Here is an 18,571-nt window from a genome sequence, read left to right as displayed (position 1 = left end):
TGATAATCATCAGGTCATTAAAAATAGAAAGCTACGAGAGAAAATTATACTGATAATCATCAGGTCATTAAAAATAGAAAGCTACGAGAGAAAATTATACTGATAATCATCAGGTCATTAAAAATAGAAAGCTACGAGAGAAAATTATACTGATAATCATCAGGTCATTAAAAATAGAAAGCTACGAGAGAAAATTATACTGATAATTGTCAGGTCATTAAAAATAGAAAGCTACGAGAGAAAATTATACTGATAATCATCAGGTCATTAAAAATAGAAAGCTACGAGAGAAAATTATACTGATAACTGTCAGGTCATTAAAAAAAAAAGATAAAGAGAGAAAATTCTATCAATTATCAACAGGTCATTACATGTTCAGATAGGACAGCAATCCTTTCATCCATTTTTGGAAGGATAAAAATGGAACTCTGCAAAAAGGAGTTCCATGTTCAATAATCTGAACTATTCACTACAAGTATAGTGCAAGCTAAATGACATTTACAATAAAAACAAGCCCTAAATTTTCCAGTAATTTAATGCAAACTGATTTCACGGCATCTATTGCACGTTTCACTTTATTTTAAAAAGTTCACTGAGTATATTATCAGAAGTCTGGTGAATATTTTTGTGAGAAAGCTTTTCTTACTGGAGTTACTGTCACTGACCAGTTAAGGTTTTAAAACATTTATGGATCATCAAACTGGTTTTTGTTGCATAATTTCATTTGGAAATGGGAAAAATCTGGAAATTGAAAGTCCCTTGGGGCAGCTTTGACTGAAATTAGTTTCTGATGTTAACATACAGAGACTGAACAAGAGAGAGTCATGTTCAAATGTGGTAATCAAAAAATATGTTTTGCAACTACGTGACAGGTGATGTGTAAGCAGGCAGTGTGGGCAAAACTGCAAAATAACCTTAACTAACAACAGAGATAATTATATCATAAATATTTCAACATTCTTTATCACTGCAGTTATAAAGTCAGTATTTGTGATGACATGTGATGACAGCACAGCACTGGCCCTCTGGCATCCTTTCTTCGCAAGTATGATTGCAATAACTTAGGAAAGATTGCAGTAAAACAAAAAACTATAATCTCAATGCCAATGGCTTTAATACTCAAATGAATTTGTCTGTTTTCATAAGACAATATTATCATGTATTCAACTAATTCAAAAATAAAAACCAGATAAGAACAACAAAATTAACCAAACATGTCTGATATGGCCTGATGTCACCATGACCTATCCATCGTTAATACACCCACCCTCCTTTGGACACATCCAAGACGATTATATATCAACAGTAAAACGTAAATGTACATGTTGGAATATTTTGTTTTAACTAAGGTTCCTCTTGGTTCAATAATGGGCACTGTCCCGATTAGAAATAATATACAATGATACAAAACTCTTAGCAAATAACTCCTGAACATTTTCTTCCTAAATGTTTTTTTTTTAGAGTTCAGACATCATTACAATCACACTATAGCTTGTTCCACATAGCATCACAAATGATACCTGCATCTTAGTGAATTTTGAATTCATTTCGTGCATAGAGTATTTCAACACCATTTAAATCAACATAGAGCATAATACATCTCATGAAAACATCATGATTGATGACAACTTTTTATGCTGCCATGAATTGTGAAGGAGTTGATTTATTTACTAAGGAGTGATGAGCTTTCTGATTCGGCTATAATTGGCCATGATGTAGTTGCTTCTGTTTGATTCCTCTGCAGTATCAAATATGGACTTTTCCAAAACTCAAGACGAATTTGGCAGATTACATGAACACAGTCCAGGTTTTTTTCAGCATGTATCAAATGACAAGTGTTGTGCTGTACGTCAAAATGAGTTATGTTTAAATCATTTGTTCTTGGAAGTAATTTGGTACTTTTACCTACATTTCAAGATGCTTACTTGAAAATTCAACGAAGAACGTACACAGATATCATTCGCAATGCTGGACAGAGTGAACAATAACATAAAACAATAGCATGGCACAGACTCTGATATCACTGCAACTCCAACTGTTGTATAATGTAAAAGAACGCTTATATTTATGTTTGTAAGACAAGTTATCTACTATCTGCAATTTAGACCTAGGGAAAAAGATGTAACAAAACACACAGCCTGACTTTTAGGTCGTATACTTGTGACACAGTATGTGCCCTGCCTGAAGCACAAAGTTGACATTCCAGTGTGGTTCATTTATAGCTATTCACAAATAAACAAGCACATGTACAAAACCCCGTATCTTCACACACAAACCCCTCTCAATAACACCAACACCTAGGACAACTATAGATTAAACAAGATTTGGAGAGGTCTCAGTTATGTAGGACAAACTGTACAACTGAATTACCATCCTGTTATTAAGATCCTGCAATTCTCATTGGCGGAAGTCACACAGATACTGGGTACTCAATACAATCTTAAAATCTTTACCACAGAAAATAAACAGTTCAAGGACATTTATGATCAATACCATTACAAATGCCATTGCTAATGGAACCAAATGAGGCTTTTGTGTCATTTATATAATACATGTAATTATTTTCCAAACTCTAAATTATACAAGCATGAAATGATAACTTATTAATTATCAAATACCATGCCAATACATAATGTGATGTGCATATATTTATAATAAAGGTCATACAGGTCATGTATGCATACTTACTCAAATTAAATATAAACTGGTGTTTCAAAATTTAATACTAATTTTGTTTTTAACCAGTCTATTCAATTCGGATTACTGAATGCTCTGCACTTTAGGACACACAATACTAATAATATGGAAAAATGGGAACCAACCTGGAAATGGGTGAACATAAAATAGAGTATATATGGGTTTGGCTGACCAGGATTGGTTAATAACGTAAGTTAAGTTTTAGGAAAAAGAATCTTTTGAGACCTTATCCTAGTTGTAAGCAAAAAAAATGAGACATTGTTTTATTGATGGAATGTCGGTCCATTAACAGTCTTGAGTTTGGAACACTTATTACTAAAATTAGCACCTGACTCTTTGGTGCGGAATCGAAAGCACATGTTTCATGCAGGTCCAGAAAATGCTGCAGCTCATATCCTTTCCTCAACACAGGAGCCAACATCCAAGTTCCATCAATACCGATAAATATAGGCTTGATCATGAGCACTCAAATATTTTAAGTTATTGAATTTTCAATATCATGGTGTTTGTATAGGTTTACTATGGGAACTGAATTAGTACTGCGAGTCCTTTAACTGTTATCAAGAAACTTCCAGATGAAAATGATCGATCGGTATGGACTTTTACAATGGTTGCCAGGTACTAAACTGGGTCAAGAAAAGAGCATGTCAAGTCTAGCCATCACAATATAGGGTAGTACTAATTTGCTTATCAACACCCGTGATTTCATTGTGACATCACAGAGCACGACATTCAATCAAGATTGTAATGGATCACACCTTTAGATTAATCTGTCCAAAATGTACACATGCTTTAACATTTTGCCTTGTGCACTTATTGGGATGTGTAAATAATGACTATCCAAAGGAATAAGGATATGAGGAACAACATAAAGTGAATAAATGTCATTTAAAGTTATGAAAAATCAGATTTTAAAATATGGCACCCATTACTGGAAGAGTGTGTGGAATGTCCACATGACTAGTATGACTTTTACTATAATATTATGTAAATGTTCTTCATTTGGCTGATATTTCATTATTTAAAACTAAAAACTGAACCTTTCTTATTTATAAAGAAATAAATTCAATACTGCTTTCCTTGGCTAAGAATGGGGGGGGGGGGGGGGCGGATACAACCCTATATGATGCCAAGTGGCCATTACCTGTAAGAATATTTACTAGCTACAACATTTATATAATAGACAGGGAAACGAGTGGGATGCCAACACCCCAACAAAATATTTATTGGAGGGAGCCAGTAAACATAAAACACATTCACTCAACAAACGAGAAAAATTTGGAATATTCAAGTAAAAAATGACTGCTCTTCTGTCAATAACAACATTAGTCTTATAAAATAAAATGTACTTCACACAATAGCAAAGAACTAAGAAATGAAGTTCTTGTTTGTTTTGTTTTATCATCTGAAATTTTTCCAAACATTGGATTTGTCCCAACCATCATTCAAAATTCCCATTTCGGTGAAATGTTGGCATAAGTGACATGTGGCAATCACGTGATTACAAATTTATAGCTTTAATTATCATGTATACCATATTTAATTTTTATTATGTGTTGGTTTTGTCCATGATTATATATATATATATATATATATATATATATATATATATATATATATATATATATATAAATAAATTTGTATTGTGTGATGTGTGATTGACCTTTTTTTATCCATAACTGAGGGTAGGAGTTGGACCTGCACTCTAATATTATGTAGGTAAACATGTTTACTAGGTTTGAGTTCTAGACAGAGCCTTGATTCTGACCTTAGAATTTCCTGGAAACATGCTGGTAAATCATCTGTCTGTAAACAGCTTCCCATATAAAAATATGTCAATCCCTTTTCCTTTCTCATATTTAGCATTTTTATATTAAATCGGTTTCTTTATTATTATGATAAGTTATTATCCATTATTCCCTGTCCAACAATGAGTCATGTTCTGAAGTTTCTTATGGAGTTTTTATTTCATATATTTTGCCAGTATATATATTCATCCGGGAAATCTAATTAATCAAAGTAAGTAACAAACAGAAAAGTTCCATTATGCTGATACAAATGTAGGTGAGGACTTGCAAATAATAATTTACCATTTTCCTTGTGTCCACAGGGGGGTGTATCCTTATGTGTTCAAGGAACAATTACAAGATGCCCAAGTAGGCCTAATATCACTCACCTGGGTAAACGATATATGTTAGCTTTGGAATACAAATCCGTGTTGAAACTGGAGTCAGGATTTGTTATATTGGTGATTAATGTTATCTTCTTTTTACAAGCTGGATTCATCTGGTTCATGTTTTAAAGATATGTTTTTTAATCTGCTTGCATTGTCCTGTAGCCAGATGGAAGTAGAGTATGTCAGTTTCTATTCAATGATGTGCATGAACAGTGGTTACAGGTATCCAGCACATATGTGACCATGACTTAAATGATTTCGTAAGAATTTTTTGAAATTTTCTTTTAGTGAAGACTAAAAAATAATACTAATTATTTGTCTAAAACAACAACAAAAATTAGTGGCACTAACTATATAAAATACCATGAAATGATGCATATGCATGTACATGTGACAATATTAAAAACAACTTGTTTTAGACATTAAATATTGCATCACAGTAGAACAGGTCTTGAAATAACATCCCTTCATTAATAAAAAAAACTAATGGTCTCTCACAACAGGTTATCAATGAATCTGCACATGTAGAATCTGATCTCTCAAGAGAGGTGGTGCTTCAGGACCAGTCATATTTGTATTACTGAAAATTAAGTGGCTTTGGGCACTTTCTGTTTAGCAATGACAGTAAACTGTCCTGTAAAAGGATACTGCCATGGAACTGTGTGCATGAAAATGCCAAAACATCTCATTCACATAATTATGTTGTGTTTTTGCTAGATGCAAGCCCAAACTGTTTTATCTTATTACAACCACAGCACAGTAAGTTCATTCACTGGACTGAACACACTACTCTTATCCATATTTATTTACTTTGAGTGTTGTTTGTTATAGTTCTATTTTATAATTATTTTTTCACCATAAATTACAGATTGTTTGACATTATTGACTTTAATACAATAGGTGTATCATTTTGCTAACTGATCTCACTTGTTCTAATGATACGTACGCATCCAGTATTCTATATTTCTTTATTTTAATCCATTTAAAAATTTTATTCAAAGGGCAGATAACTGTCTTGGAGACAAACTCATTTAAAGGTTGTTATGCTTAGTAATGGCTGCGATATTTAATGGCATCATTTGTATAAATGTAAAAGGTCTTCATCCCAGGATGCTTTCTTTTAAATTTGGTCAAATTCTATTAAGAAGTTATTGTCATGAAGTCATTTTTATGTTGATCTATTAAGACTGGCCATACCCAATGTAGGATTGGCATCATCTGAACAAACTGAAAGACATTCATGCCAAAATGTTCTCACTAAAATTTAATCTGTGGATTCTGAGAAGAAATGATTAAAAAAGTTTTTACTGTTTAGTAATGACATCCAAATTTGGTCAGTATTATTTAAGCAAAACTGAAAGATCTTCATGCCAGGATGCTTTTCAACAATTTTCTTTTCAAATTCTGTCGAGTAGTTTTTCAGGAAAACTTCATTTTTAAAATTATTTTTAGCAATGACAGCCATAGCTGATGAAGATCTGCACACTTTCAACAAATCTGAAAGACCTTTGTCCAAGATTCCTTATATATCTGTTTGTATTTTTTTGATACTGTTTAATGTTTTAACTATTTTTTTATCACAGTGGCCATGTTTGACAACGAATCTGATTCATGTGATAAAATGTTAAAGAGACGCTTTCTGTTAAACCTGGAAATTTTCCACTGAACAGATTTTGTGAAGTTCCAAGCAGCTATTATAAACAGGCAATGCATGCTGTAAAACATACTATTATTATACATGATGGATTGTCTTCACATCTTGGTGGTTGTCACATTTGGCCAAATTCTATTCAGTAAATGGCAGACTGGCAAAACTTGTACAAATATGGAAGTTCTTCATGCAAAGATTTTTTCGGTCAAATTTAATCAAACTCTGTTCAGCAGTTTTTGAAAAGACATTTAAATGTTTTGACTATTTAGTAATGGTAGCCATATTTGATAACAGATTGGCATCACATCAGGGAACAATGACCTAATTTCTATAAGTAAGGATTATTCACCCTAACAGGGATCTACGTTTAAAATTTAATTCTATGTACCAGTCAGTTAAATTGAATGTAAGACAATGAATATGTATGACCACTCTGGTGGTCTTAGCATCTGCCTCGGATGCAGGAGGTCGTGGGTTCAAAGCCCCGACCAAGTCATACCAACGACTGATAAAAATGGTACTAACAGCTGCCCCGCTTGGCACTCAGCATTAATTGGGTAGTGTTAGGACTGGTCAGTCCGGTGTCAGTATAATGAGTCTGGGTGAGACATCATGCTACATGTCGGCAGCATGATGCCCAAGTGCTAGACATTACTATAAATTGCCACATTGCAAACATCATAGCGATATGATAATTTTTTTTAAAGCTACGTTAAAAATCTGAATGACACTCACACTCTGAATATGTATGACTGTATATATATGTATACACAGCTTGTTGCTTCACTCTTTCTATATATGAAAACATTATATATATTTATATATACATTCACACATCCATATACCATGAATGTAGCTGAAACATGGTCTACAACATTAAGCATATAACAAACGAAGAGGATCATTAAGTTACTTTCATTTCAAGAATTTATAAAACATGATTCAAGTGTAAAATAAGACAGTTTATGAATTCGCCTTTCTGCTATAAAAAGAATCTGATGTCATTTATTGAGAAGACCTGGCATGCACAACCATACTGCACAGAACAAAAGTGGGATGTACACAATAGGATGCTTATGCTGAAGTATTGTACCCTGTGAACTCGGTTGCTCTGCTCATCACAGCATGTACAAAGTAACACTCGTAGATAAACTATAAACCAAATAAGTGATTTATCAGCTAAATTAAAGTTGTTTTATTGTTCAGTCTAATAAAAACAGCAAATTTAAAAAAAACCATTCAAATGTAACATCTGTTAATTGTCTTAAGTTGCATCACATATTTCCATTCCCGGTTTCAGTACTGCTCCGTTTGTAGAGCATCCGCCTCAGATGAAAGACGTCACGGGTTCAAACCCTGGCTGAGTTATACCAAAGACTTTTGAAATGGTACTAACAGCTGCCTCGCTTAGGGCTCGGCATTAAGAGGCTAATGTTAGGACTGGTCAGCCTGGTGTCAGGATAATGTGACTGTGTGGGACATCATGCTACATGTGTGTAGCATGATGCCCCAGTGCTAAGCATCACTATAAACTGTCACACTGCAGACACTGTAGCGATATGGTTGAAAAATTGTTAACTCATTCGGCCCTGATCCCGCCTGTAGACATGAGCCAGTTTCTGCATTCATTCACCGATCCCGCCTGTAGGCGTGATGAATGGGTGTTAGATACAACGTCTCTGATTGGTTAGAAATGGGTTTATTCCAAGAACTAAACAACTATTAAACCAATCAGAAATGATTTTACTTTCATTTGTGGAAATTTGAATTGTTCAGAAGCCAAGGGATACTGTTTGAGGGCGGTTTTGCTACATGTGTTCTATTTATGAAAAATCATAAATGATGGTGGATGTAAGAGTGATTTTTGATGAGAGCAAAAATGAGGAGTTTCTCGGGTTCAATCTTGAAAATATTGATCAAACTGAGGAAAGATATGTTCGGCAGTTGGATATTTTGTGAGATTTAGATTTGGACATAGAAGTTTCTGAGACTGAATCATCAGAAGATGAGGATGCTGACATCGATGATGATAGACTACTTGCGGATAAACATTGTACACAATTTTGTAAATACTGTATAAATAAGTTGTGAAAAACTTGGACAAATAGGGAAAAAATACATCACTCTGTAGACAAATTCATTTGGAATAAATGGTACAAATTTTGTGGACTTTAACTGGATATAAGAAGAGAAATTAAGGTAACAGTGAATGCATGTGCACGATGTTTTCAAATTTTTTCAAACAGGTAAAACTCTAGGGCACAAGCAGCTAGACGTAGCTTAGTGCTTCTTGTGCACAGCAGCAGAGATACTGATAACAGTACTGGGGCCGAATGAGTTAAGTGATGTTAAAAATCTAATTCACACACACACCAGGTTTCAGTATAATGTCCTTTATATCTTATGTATATCTAATTTGCAAAAGTTTGTTAGTTTCTTTTCTATTGTTTTTTTTTTATTATGTGCTACTGTAATGTAACACTCTATGTTGGACTTGACCCTGTCCAAAATCAAGTTCATTTTCTACTTGATCAGAATTATTGATTTCTTTTAAAAATTCTTTCAACAAATAACACATACCAAAAAAATATTCTCTATGGGTATAGGTTTAATATTAGGATCAGCATTAACAGCAGTAGACATATTTATTTGGGTCTTCGTCAAGGTGATTGGACTTCCTCTAAATATATATACCATATTTTATTTTTTTGTTTTACTCATGTTTGAAAGATTATGTTTGGAACAATCTCACATTTTCCAAGGGTAAGTTCAATTCTCCAGTAAGCTTGTCCAGGGCAAGCATGTTATTTTAAAAATCTTTGTAAATCCTGGGACTGTATCTGCAAATCATGTTTTTGTAAGATAGGGATATTAACAGATTGTCAAATTAAAGGTTTTGCAAGGTGGAAAAGGACAGTATGATGATTTTTTTGTGTGGAGGTTTTAATACAGTTCAAAAATTTGAAAAATACTGCAATGTGTAATGATGAAACATCTTTATATACAAAAGTCAGTGAAACATGAATAATGGATCAAATTTATACCATCTTCGTATGGCCGAGTTCCTTAACTCATGATGTATTCCATCCGGGATTGATTCTGCTACATCAGCTGGATCCAATAGATGCTCCTGATGGCCCAAAGATTTTATTTCCAATAATCCCAATTCAATGCTAGTAAATCTGCCATGCCAGGACTTCTCCCTCATTACACTCATAACCTGAATGTGTTACTAAACTGAAACCGTAATTTTACCTTTGGCCTTACCCAAAGTAATATTTTTCATGCCAAAGCTTGCCACTGCTTAGAAGTGCATGAAATCATAATAAGATAGGCTGAACTCGATACATTCAGACAAAATTATCCCTCTCACCTGAATAGGACAAAGTCTGCAAATTTGGAGAAGCAGGTGTATAAAGTTCAAAACAGTCCCTAGAAACTACAAGAACTGTGTTTCTTTTGTACATTATCATGTCATTGATTACAATGCTGATAAAATACTATTAGAAACTTCTAAAAACAGCAACGCTTTTCTTACATTGCATTTCTACAGCTGTTGTATAACATAAAATGCCAACAACAAAAAATATATTAGCTGAAAATCTGAAAACATTTCCATACCTGAGGCCTTTTTTCATACCTCTAACAATATATGAAATATTCAACACATTGATTAATTTTACTAGTAATGGACCTGGACACACCTAGTGAGCTATAATTTGCTTCAGTTTGGGCTACAGCAATTAAATTTTTCACTTTATATCATAGATCAAGTGTGAATTTTCAGCATAAATTCTTTAGAAAGTAATCTCATTCCTGATATTTATCATCATCAAATTATCACCACAACAGTGTGCTTACAGTATGTCACAATGTGAATAAGATGAAGTTAGGTCTGATGGTTATTGTTTTACCCTGGATGTAAGCAAATAACAACCACCAATCAGAATTAAATGTAATATAATTCACAGCATGACTCATCAAAATTCAACCCAAGCTGACAAGATACGAAGCAACAGAAAAGATTTGCATAAAAGTGGTTAATAAACTAATGATCAATAAAGTATATAAATCATGCGTGAAGAACAAATCTGGAGTTACTCCTTTATGTTGATATTATCAGTGGCTAAAAATGGATGGAATAATTAGCATGGGAGAGACTTCAAGCCACCTTCTGTTATTTTGCAGGAGCAAGCAGATGTTGTCATAGTGGCTTTTGTTAATCTGACAAAAATGAGTGTATATTCCAGAGACAGCTGTCTTAAATGAGTCTTCAATTTAAAGAATAAAAAGGCAAACAACAAATAATTACTCATGACTGCCAAAGATTAAAGTAGCCTTATAGGTATATAAAGAAGGAGACTGATAATCGTAATGAGATGATAAAGGACCTAGAGCTATAAGGTGCTCACTTTTTCAGATCACTCATACATCTCAACTCTATCCATGTGGGTTCAAGTCTTGGCTCAACCAACAAGGACATGTGAAAAAGCTTGCCAATATCTTCCTGCAATTCAGTGGTTCTTCCTTCACCAAATATACTGTTCACCATAGATACAGCCTATCATAAAACTGTTTTTCCCACAAAACTAAAACACAGAAGATAAGTCAAGAACTCTGCATGTTGGTCTGGGTTTGGTCTCTAGAAGCACTGACAAATTTAGGTTATTTAGTATCAAGCTAATCTGAGTAACATGCTATGACCAAGGACTCATCATGGTATCCAACCCAGGCCTGTCCAGTTCTATGATTCAAACCAGCACCCCTTTGACAGGCTGATCAATGAGCTACCACAGCTATGAGCTTCCATGCCATCATGCACTGTAATTTTTGTAATTTTCTGCTCAATTTTTTTTAAATATAAATATGGAGCATTTTAATATAAATGTATAAATGCCTTTATAAGCTAACATTTATAGCAGTTTTAATCACACACACCCGAGCTATTAATATAAAACTGAAGTGTACAAAAAGTGACAGGTCTTACTGTAAACCCCATTGCACATGATTTTTAACACAAAATTATAGCACATAATCTAAACACTGCTAATGCTAACACCTCCACCAACAAAAGTACTATCATAGCATCCTAAAATGCGTGACAGATTAGGTACCATAATATACATTTGGTGTGTGTATAAATTTTAATGTAAGATGGAAACACTGCGAATCTGGTATGAAACCAGAGTTAGAACTACATGTACAAAAGGCTCATGATTCAATACATGTACACAGTGAGTGTTCCAAATATTTTTAAGTACTATGTCACAGTGAATGTTCTAAATATTTGTTAATACTATCTCATGTTAAGAGAGTTACATGTACTTGCATGTGGGGCTGTTTGATCTAAAAAGAAAGTTGTTGTTATAGGGTTTAACACCACTTTTCAGCACAAGATAGGCTTTACATGGCAGCTATTATCAATGGTGGAGGAAGAACCAGGAAAACCCTGGAAAGAACCACCAACCCATAAGAAGCTACTGGCAAGCTTTCTCACACACACACATTGGCCAAGCCAGAGACTCGAACCCACGCAGACAGAGGTGAGATGGCAGCAATCTGTAACGCTGAGTGCTTTTGACCACTCGGTCACTTGGGGCCCCTTGAAAGAAAATATACAACTATGGGCAAGTAAATATTCATAATTCACTTGCAATTAGTATATATATATATGTGTGTGTGTGTGTGTGTGTGTGTGTGTTTGTGAAAACATTTTGCCTGAGCATTGGTACACTAAACATACATTGTACATAAAGAGACACTGCCCAAATCTATAACAGAATGAGGAAATGAAGAAAGGAAGTTCAACAAGCTGCATTACAAAGATAATGCAGGAATCTACCACACATCATTACTGGTATGTTCACTGACATATATCCCCACACCATCGTATATAACACCCATATCAGACCCTCTCTTAATGGATGACTATCAAGAGTCTATTCAAGAGCTGAACATTTATGAGAGAAATTCCCCAGGTTTATTTGGGAACTTCATAACCAACTAAAACTGTAAATGTATGCATATTATTAGTATGACCTGAAAAATGAAATGAAAAAATAGTAATGAACAGATTTTAAAAGAATCAATCCATCCTTTGGCTCATTTGTATCACAAACAAAGTGCAGACCAATGCAAAACAGAATCACTTCAATAAAAGTTAATGTAAGAACAAAGACAAAACATCCTGGCAAAGAATGATCCAGGGGCAAATTAAAAAATATAGTTTTTATGGGCAATCTCTTGGAAACAATCCTCGTACATAACAAGATCTATAACAAAGCTTTTTCATGATGTGGGATGACTTTTATGTCAAATGTTGACCTACTTTCTAACCTTGTATTTTATTGTGAACCACATGTAAAAATCCCACAACTTGGTGAAGACAGGATTCATGCTAGAGCATCCCCTTTGTAATGCACTGTAACGGTCCCATGGATTAGAAAGTTTCTGGTGATATATAGATGCTGCTATACCATTATAATGCACTGCTCTTGTGTTAGGGTAAAAGCTGCTTCCCACTCATGCATCAGCAATCAAATTCTTAAGTCAACAGCCACTGAGTACACAGGTGTTCTGTTCTGACAGGGATCAGTACTAAAAAAGTGAGTATTCTAAACAATGTAACACAATTGCTCAATAGAAGGGGGATAATACTTACTGTCCGGATAGAAAGGTTAGCCAAAATAAATTTATTAATTAATAGCAAGAGACCTGATAACACTGGTCAACAGTGAAATCATTACTGACTTGAAAAGGCCCTAATCTGTAGTATTTTGGTGTGCTGAACACGAATATAACCGTGAAAAATTTGTATTGGCTCTCGTTTTGAAGATATTCATATACCTCATTTTCTATGTTTCACTGTGTAAATTTCTCCAGTAGGACTGCAGCAACATCCGGAATAATGATGTAACATTGCATAATACCATCATGCTCACATCATCCACAGTTGATTGCATCATTTTCTGATGCAATGCAATACTAATGCCATGCGGCTGCTGAAGTAAGTTGACGTCAGCAGTGTACTATACATGTGTAGGCCTATTATACTAATGCCAGGCGGCTGCTGAAGCTGACGTAAGCAGTGTACTATATAAAGCCCAATCAGATAGGTTCAGCATTTAAAATATTTTAGACGTTGTCCGAGACAGTTCAAGCTACTGTTACATAAAACTTATTATTTTATCCATTTACGTACAATAAAGAACAGTAATGCCTCGAAAGTGTGTTAATACCGCGGACAATTTTTGCTATATTTGTGGGGAAGTGACATTTGCCAACCAGAAGAAAAGTATCAATTCTCAAGTGAAGAAGGCATATCATCTTTACTTCGGATGCAAGGTTGGTGACCAAGACAAGCCTTGGGCTCCGCATATATGCTGTGCTACATGTACAACACAGCTTTCACAGTGGTTGAATTGCAAAAGGTCATCAATGCCGTTTGCAGTCCCAATGGTGTGGAGAGAGCCAAGCAACCACCTAAATGACTGTTACTTCTGCTTGGTGCCTCCTCTTTCCGGCGGAATAACGAAGCGAAAGAAGTCGAGAATAGTCTACCCAAACATTCCGTCTGCATTGAGACCAGTTCCACATGGTGAGGGACTTCCTATTCCAGAACCTCCAGCAGAATATTCTCTTGATTCATCTGACGAAGACAAAGGTGAGTCGACCTGTTCTTCTCCTGGTCCATCAGCATGCAGTGATCCAGATTTTCACTGTGGTGCATCATCAACCCCACACAGAATAACACAGGAAGAACTAAATGACCTGATTCGTGATTTGGACTTATCAAAGAACAAGGCAGAATTGCTAGGATCAAGACTCCAACAATGGAATCTTCTAGAAGAAGATGTCACAATTACTGCATATCGAAAGCGCCACCAGCAATTGGAGCCTTTCTTCAGAAAGGAAAGTAATCTGATATTCTGTTCCGATATTGAGGGCCTCATGAATGCTTTAAAAATCACTCATGACCCACAAGAATGGAGACTATTTGTGGACTCTTCGAAACTGAGTCTCAAGGCTGTGCTTTTGCACAATGGAAACATTCTTCCATCTATTCCAGTAGCGTATGCTGTCCACATGAAAGAGACATACGATAACTTAAGGCAGCTACTGAATTCCATTGAGTATAACAAGTACAGCTGGCACCTCTGTGGTGATTTGAAGGTAGTTGCCCTTTTAATGGGACTGCAGCAAGGATATACAAAATACATGTGTTTCTTATGCGAGTGGGATAGCCGAGCAAGGGAAATGCACTACATGAGGAAGGAATGGACTCACAGGCAGAATGTAGCCATTGGAGAGAAGAATATCCAACACCCAGCTCTGGTTGAGGCTCAGAAAATCTTGCTACCACCCCTTCACATCAAACTAGGTTTGATGAAGAACTTCGTGAAAGCCATTGACCGGACTTTGCCAGCATTCCGATACCTGCATGAAAAATTCCCTCGACTCAGCGAAGCAAAGATTAAAGAGGGAGTTTTTGTGGGTCCTCAGATTCGAGAGCTTTTCAAAGATGACCGGTTCAACAACTTGCTGGAAGGTGACGCGAAACAAGCATGGAATGCTTTTCGCCTAGTTTCTACAAACTTCCTCGGAAATGTTAGGGCAGAAAACTATAAGGAACTAATAGAAGACATGTTGATGAAGTATAAGAAACTTGGCTGCAATATGTCTCTAAAGATTCACTTCCTTCATTCCCATTTGGATTTCTTTCCTAGCAACTGTGGTATTGTTAGTGATGAACACGGCGAACGTTTTCATCAAGATATCGCAACAATGGAACAAAGATACCAGGGAAAATGGTCCACTACAATGCTGGCTGACTACTGCTGGACACTCCTCAGAGATGCTCCCGAACAGCTGTACAAGAGACAGGCGAAGAAATCTAAGATGTAGTCAATGACTTGATTTTTTATAGGTAGGCTATTACAGTTGACCTTTTACTATTGGAATGCATTTCGTTATGTAAACATTAATTTCTTGCAGATTACAAAAAAACTAGAGCCAATTTTGCAATTTGACTGTCATATTCGTGTTCAGCACATAAAAATTGATAAGAATTGACTAATTTTATTTCAGTAACATGACTTTTGTAAAAATTTGTTGTCCAGTGTAATCAGGCTGAATAACAAAGTGGACACTCCTTCCAGAATTTCAATCCCTTTCATCCATCTAATATGAAAACACTATGTGCCATGGCACAATCAAGTAAAACTTAAAACTAAATAGGATGTTTTCCATCACGTCCGTGTGATGGATAATTTCAATCCTATTTTACTAACGAAGAGTATCCAACACCTTTTCCTATATGTTATGGCAGATTTATTCTGCAGATGCACAACATACACGCGTATACAGAACATGCATGTAGACACATTATTATTTTAATTAAAGGGATCTTATTGGTAGGATAAATAAGGAATAACAACTCAAAGAATTTGACCTAGAAGGCCATCCAAACACAAACATATGCACAACAACAAAACATCCAACATATACACACCTGGATATTTGACTCTGGCAAAGTCACACAACACTAAAAAAAAATCTCTTAGAAAAGGGGAGAAACTTGTTCCATAGCCATATCTAACGTATGGAATAACAGTACAACCCTAAATCCAAGCTACTATGATGGAAATCAGGCCCACTGTAAGCACTGACATAGGGAAGATAGTACATCAAGTAGCTTTATGGGATAAAGAAACTCAATGACTTGATGGATAAAAAAATATAGCAACCATGCAAAAATTTTACCGTATTATTTTTATACACCTCCACTTACACACAAAAGGGAGGACAGGGGGAAACCCACACCAAAACACACTTTCTGAAAAACAGGGTGTCACTTCTAAGTTCTAACCAGCTATATGTGCTGGGATGGAGCTAAGAGGTGTCAACAAATCCTGCCAGAATCTTGTCTTTACCAAGTAATTTTCCAACACCTATCTTTATAGTATGTCCTTGCAGTTACCCTTGACTATTACACAAGCCTGATCAGAAAAAAGGTGACAACCTGTTGGTCTAATACATGCTGCTTTTCACATTAAAAAGCACGAAATGAACAAGATTACAAGAAACAAATATCACTCCTCTCCAAAAGATCATACAAACCTTGGGAGGTGTGTAAAATTCCAGCAAACAGTTATCTATAGAGCTCAGCAATACTAATCTCGTTTTCTCCCATCTTGATTTTCCTTTTGAATCCTCTCCCACCAATACATTTACAATACCTTCCTTTTTTATTTCACCCTGAGGTGCATATCTCAATTTGTGCTTGGATTGTTTTTCTATCTTAATCTTTGGCGACTTGGTTCTTTTATCAAACGATGTGTCTCCCCCATCCTCTGAATTTTGTTTTATACTGTTCTTTTTCTTGTGATTTCGCATTGAAAGTCTTCTGAATAAATTTCTACTATGTTTATCATGACTAGGCGGGGTAGCATGTACACTTTGATCATTTTCTGAATAATCATCGTGAAGATTTCTATTAATGTCTTCTCTAGTCACGCCATTTTGAAAACTATTTACATGCGAGTCTGCACTGTCTGAGAATTCGGCCCGAGCAAATGGTCGAGAAGATTGTGTCTCATTTTGATTCTCAAAGAATAACGTTCTTTTGATTTGTTCGTCGAAGTGCTTTAAGAAAAACTCCACAAATTTTCGAGCAAAGTCCCCTGGGTCTCGGGGCCTGCTCTCTGCCCCTGAGGAACTCCGAATGTACACAAGGAAGTGTCTGAGAAATTCTTGGGCCGCCAATTGTCCCTGTCCATCACAGAAATCCAACCAATTGGGACCATTTATGGACCCTACTATATCCCCGTTAACTGATGCCATTAGGGAAATGCCATCAAGAGAAACATCGCCTTTAACTTTATGGAAAATATCAAACTGGTGTCCACTAGAAATTCACCTACGTACTTTCATTGCAAAAACGGAAGACAAACAAACAGATCAATGAACAAATGCGCAGACAGTGATGCGCAGTAAAAGTGTACACGAACAGGTAAACAAGTAAACAAATATATAAAACACAGACTTTTTAGCTACCTCGCCCAGAAATAAAGAAACAAATTAAAATTTGAGAGTATTCAGAGTTGCTTTGATTTAAAACCGGTCCTGAAGAAAATCAGACATCAGTTAGTTTCGAATGGCTTCATAGTCTCTATTCTGATAAGACCTCTGCGGTTTCATACACGAGAATGTGCGACCGAAACAATCCTCGGATTTATCCGTTAGGCAGGTCGTGTTGCCTTCTCGAACTTACGGAAATGGCTGAAGATATTCCGATCGAAGAATGCGTCATTTTCGAAGGAGTGAGTCTCAGCACATGAGTCTGACGTATTCTCAATAAAGTACGGTGAAATCTCTGACAATATGAAATCACCCTATCGGTTTTATAAATGTTCATTCATAAAACGTCAGACTCATGTGGTCTCAGCCTGAGTTGATATGTTTTGCTTGTTCTTTAAAAAGAAAAAGAAATTTAAAAATGTGCTCGGTTTAGACGCAAACAATTGAAATTTATCTCAGCAAAATTTATCATATACTAGTTCACTGCACTGAAATTGATCTAAAGGATTGACGCTTGATATCTCACCAGGAGAATTCATGCAGTAGTATAAGGGGCTATCTTGGGGCCAAATTAGTTTTGAATGGAGTCACTGGGTATTAACTTTACGACAGCCATCTTGACCATATAGGAAAAAGGGGATCAAAGGGAACTTAACACTGGCCCAAAGTATTAAAATGATGGGGTCCTTATGTAGTCAACAAAAAAGTAAAGTTAAAAATGTCAATAGGCTGATCAGGAGTACAGTATTATAGGGTCAAATGAAAATATAAGGTCAATGGAAAAGTTGCCACATAAATACTAACCAACACTAACTAATACGCTGTCTGACTGACCAACATCCACACCTACTAACCAACACATGGCAGGAAGTAAAGAAAGGGTAAAATACAAGTAATACCCCCTTTTTTTTCAATTTCCCTATTCCCAGTATGATTTCCATATAAACACTCATAAACAAAACTACCGT

General features: G+C 35.5%; 1 protein-coding gene across 2 annotated transcripts in view; it reads right to left on the bottom strand.

Annotated features, from left to right (window-relative positions):
• LOC149775530 (SH2B adapter protein 2-like) overlaps nt 1-17,716 on the bottom strand; it is a 106,176-nt gene extending 88,460 nt beyond the window's left edge. The window contains exon 1 of one of the 2 annotated variants that reach the window (XM_089943825.1): nt 16,644-17,716. In XM_089943825.1, coding sequence (XP_089799951.1) covers nt 16,644-17,366 — 723 coding nt within the window. In that variant the 5' untranslated portion in view covers nt 17,367-17,716. The remainder of the gene's footprint in view (nt 1-16,643) is intronic. The other variant, XM_089943824.1, reaches the window with a different exon arrangement.
• Nucleotides 17,717-18,571: the final 855 nt, after the last annotated feature.

Source organism: Sinohyriopsis cumingii, chromosome 19 (assembly GCF_028554795.1).
Source record: "Sinohyriopsis cumingii isolate HCF-2022 chromosome 19, ASM2855479v2, whole genome shotgun sequence".
Classification (NCBI taxonomy): Eukaryota; Metazoa; Mollusca; class Bivalvia; order Unionida; family Unionidae; genus Sinohyriopsis; species Sinohyriopsis cumingii.
The sequence above is the reverse complement of the archived record's forward strand: the minus strand, read 5'-3'. Positions and strand labels throughout refer to the sequence as shown.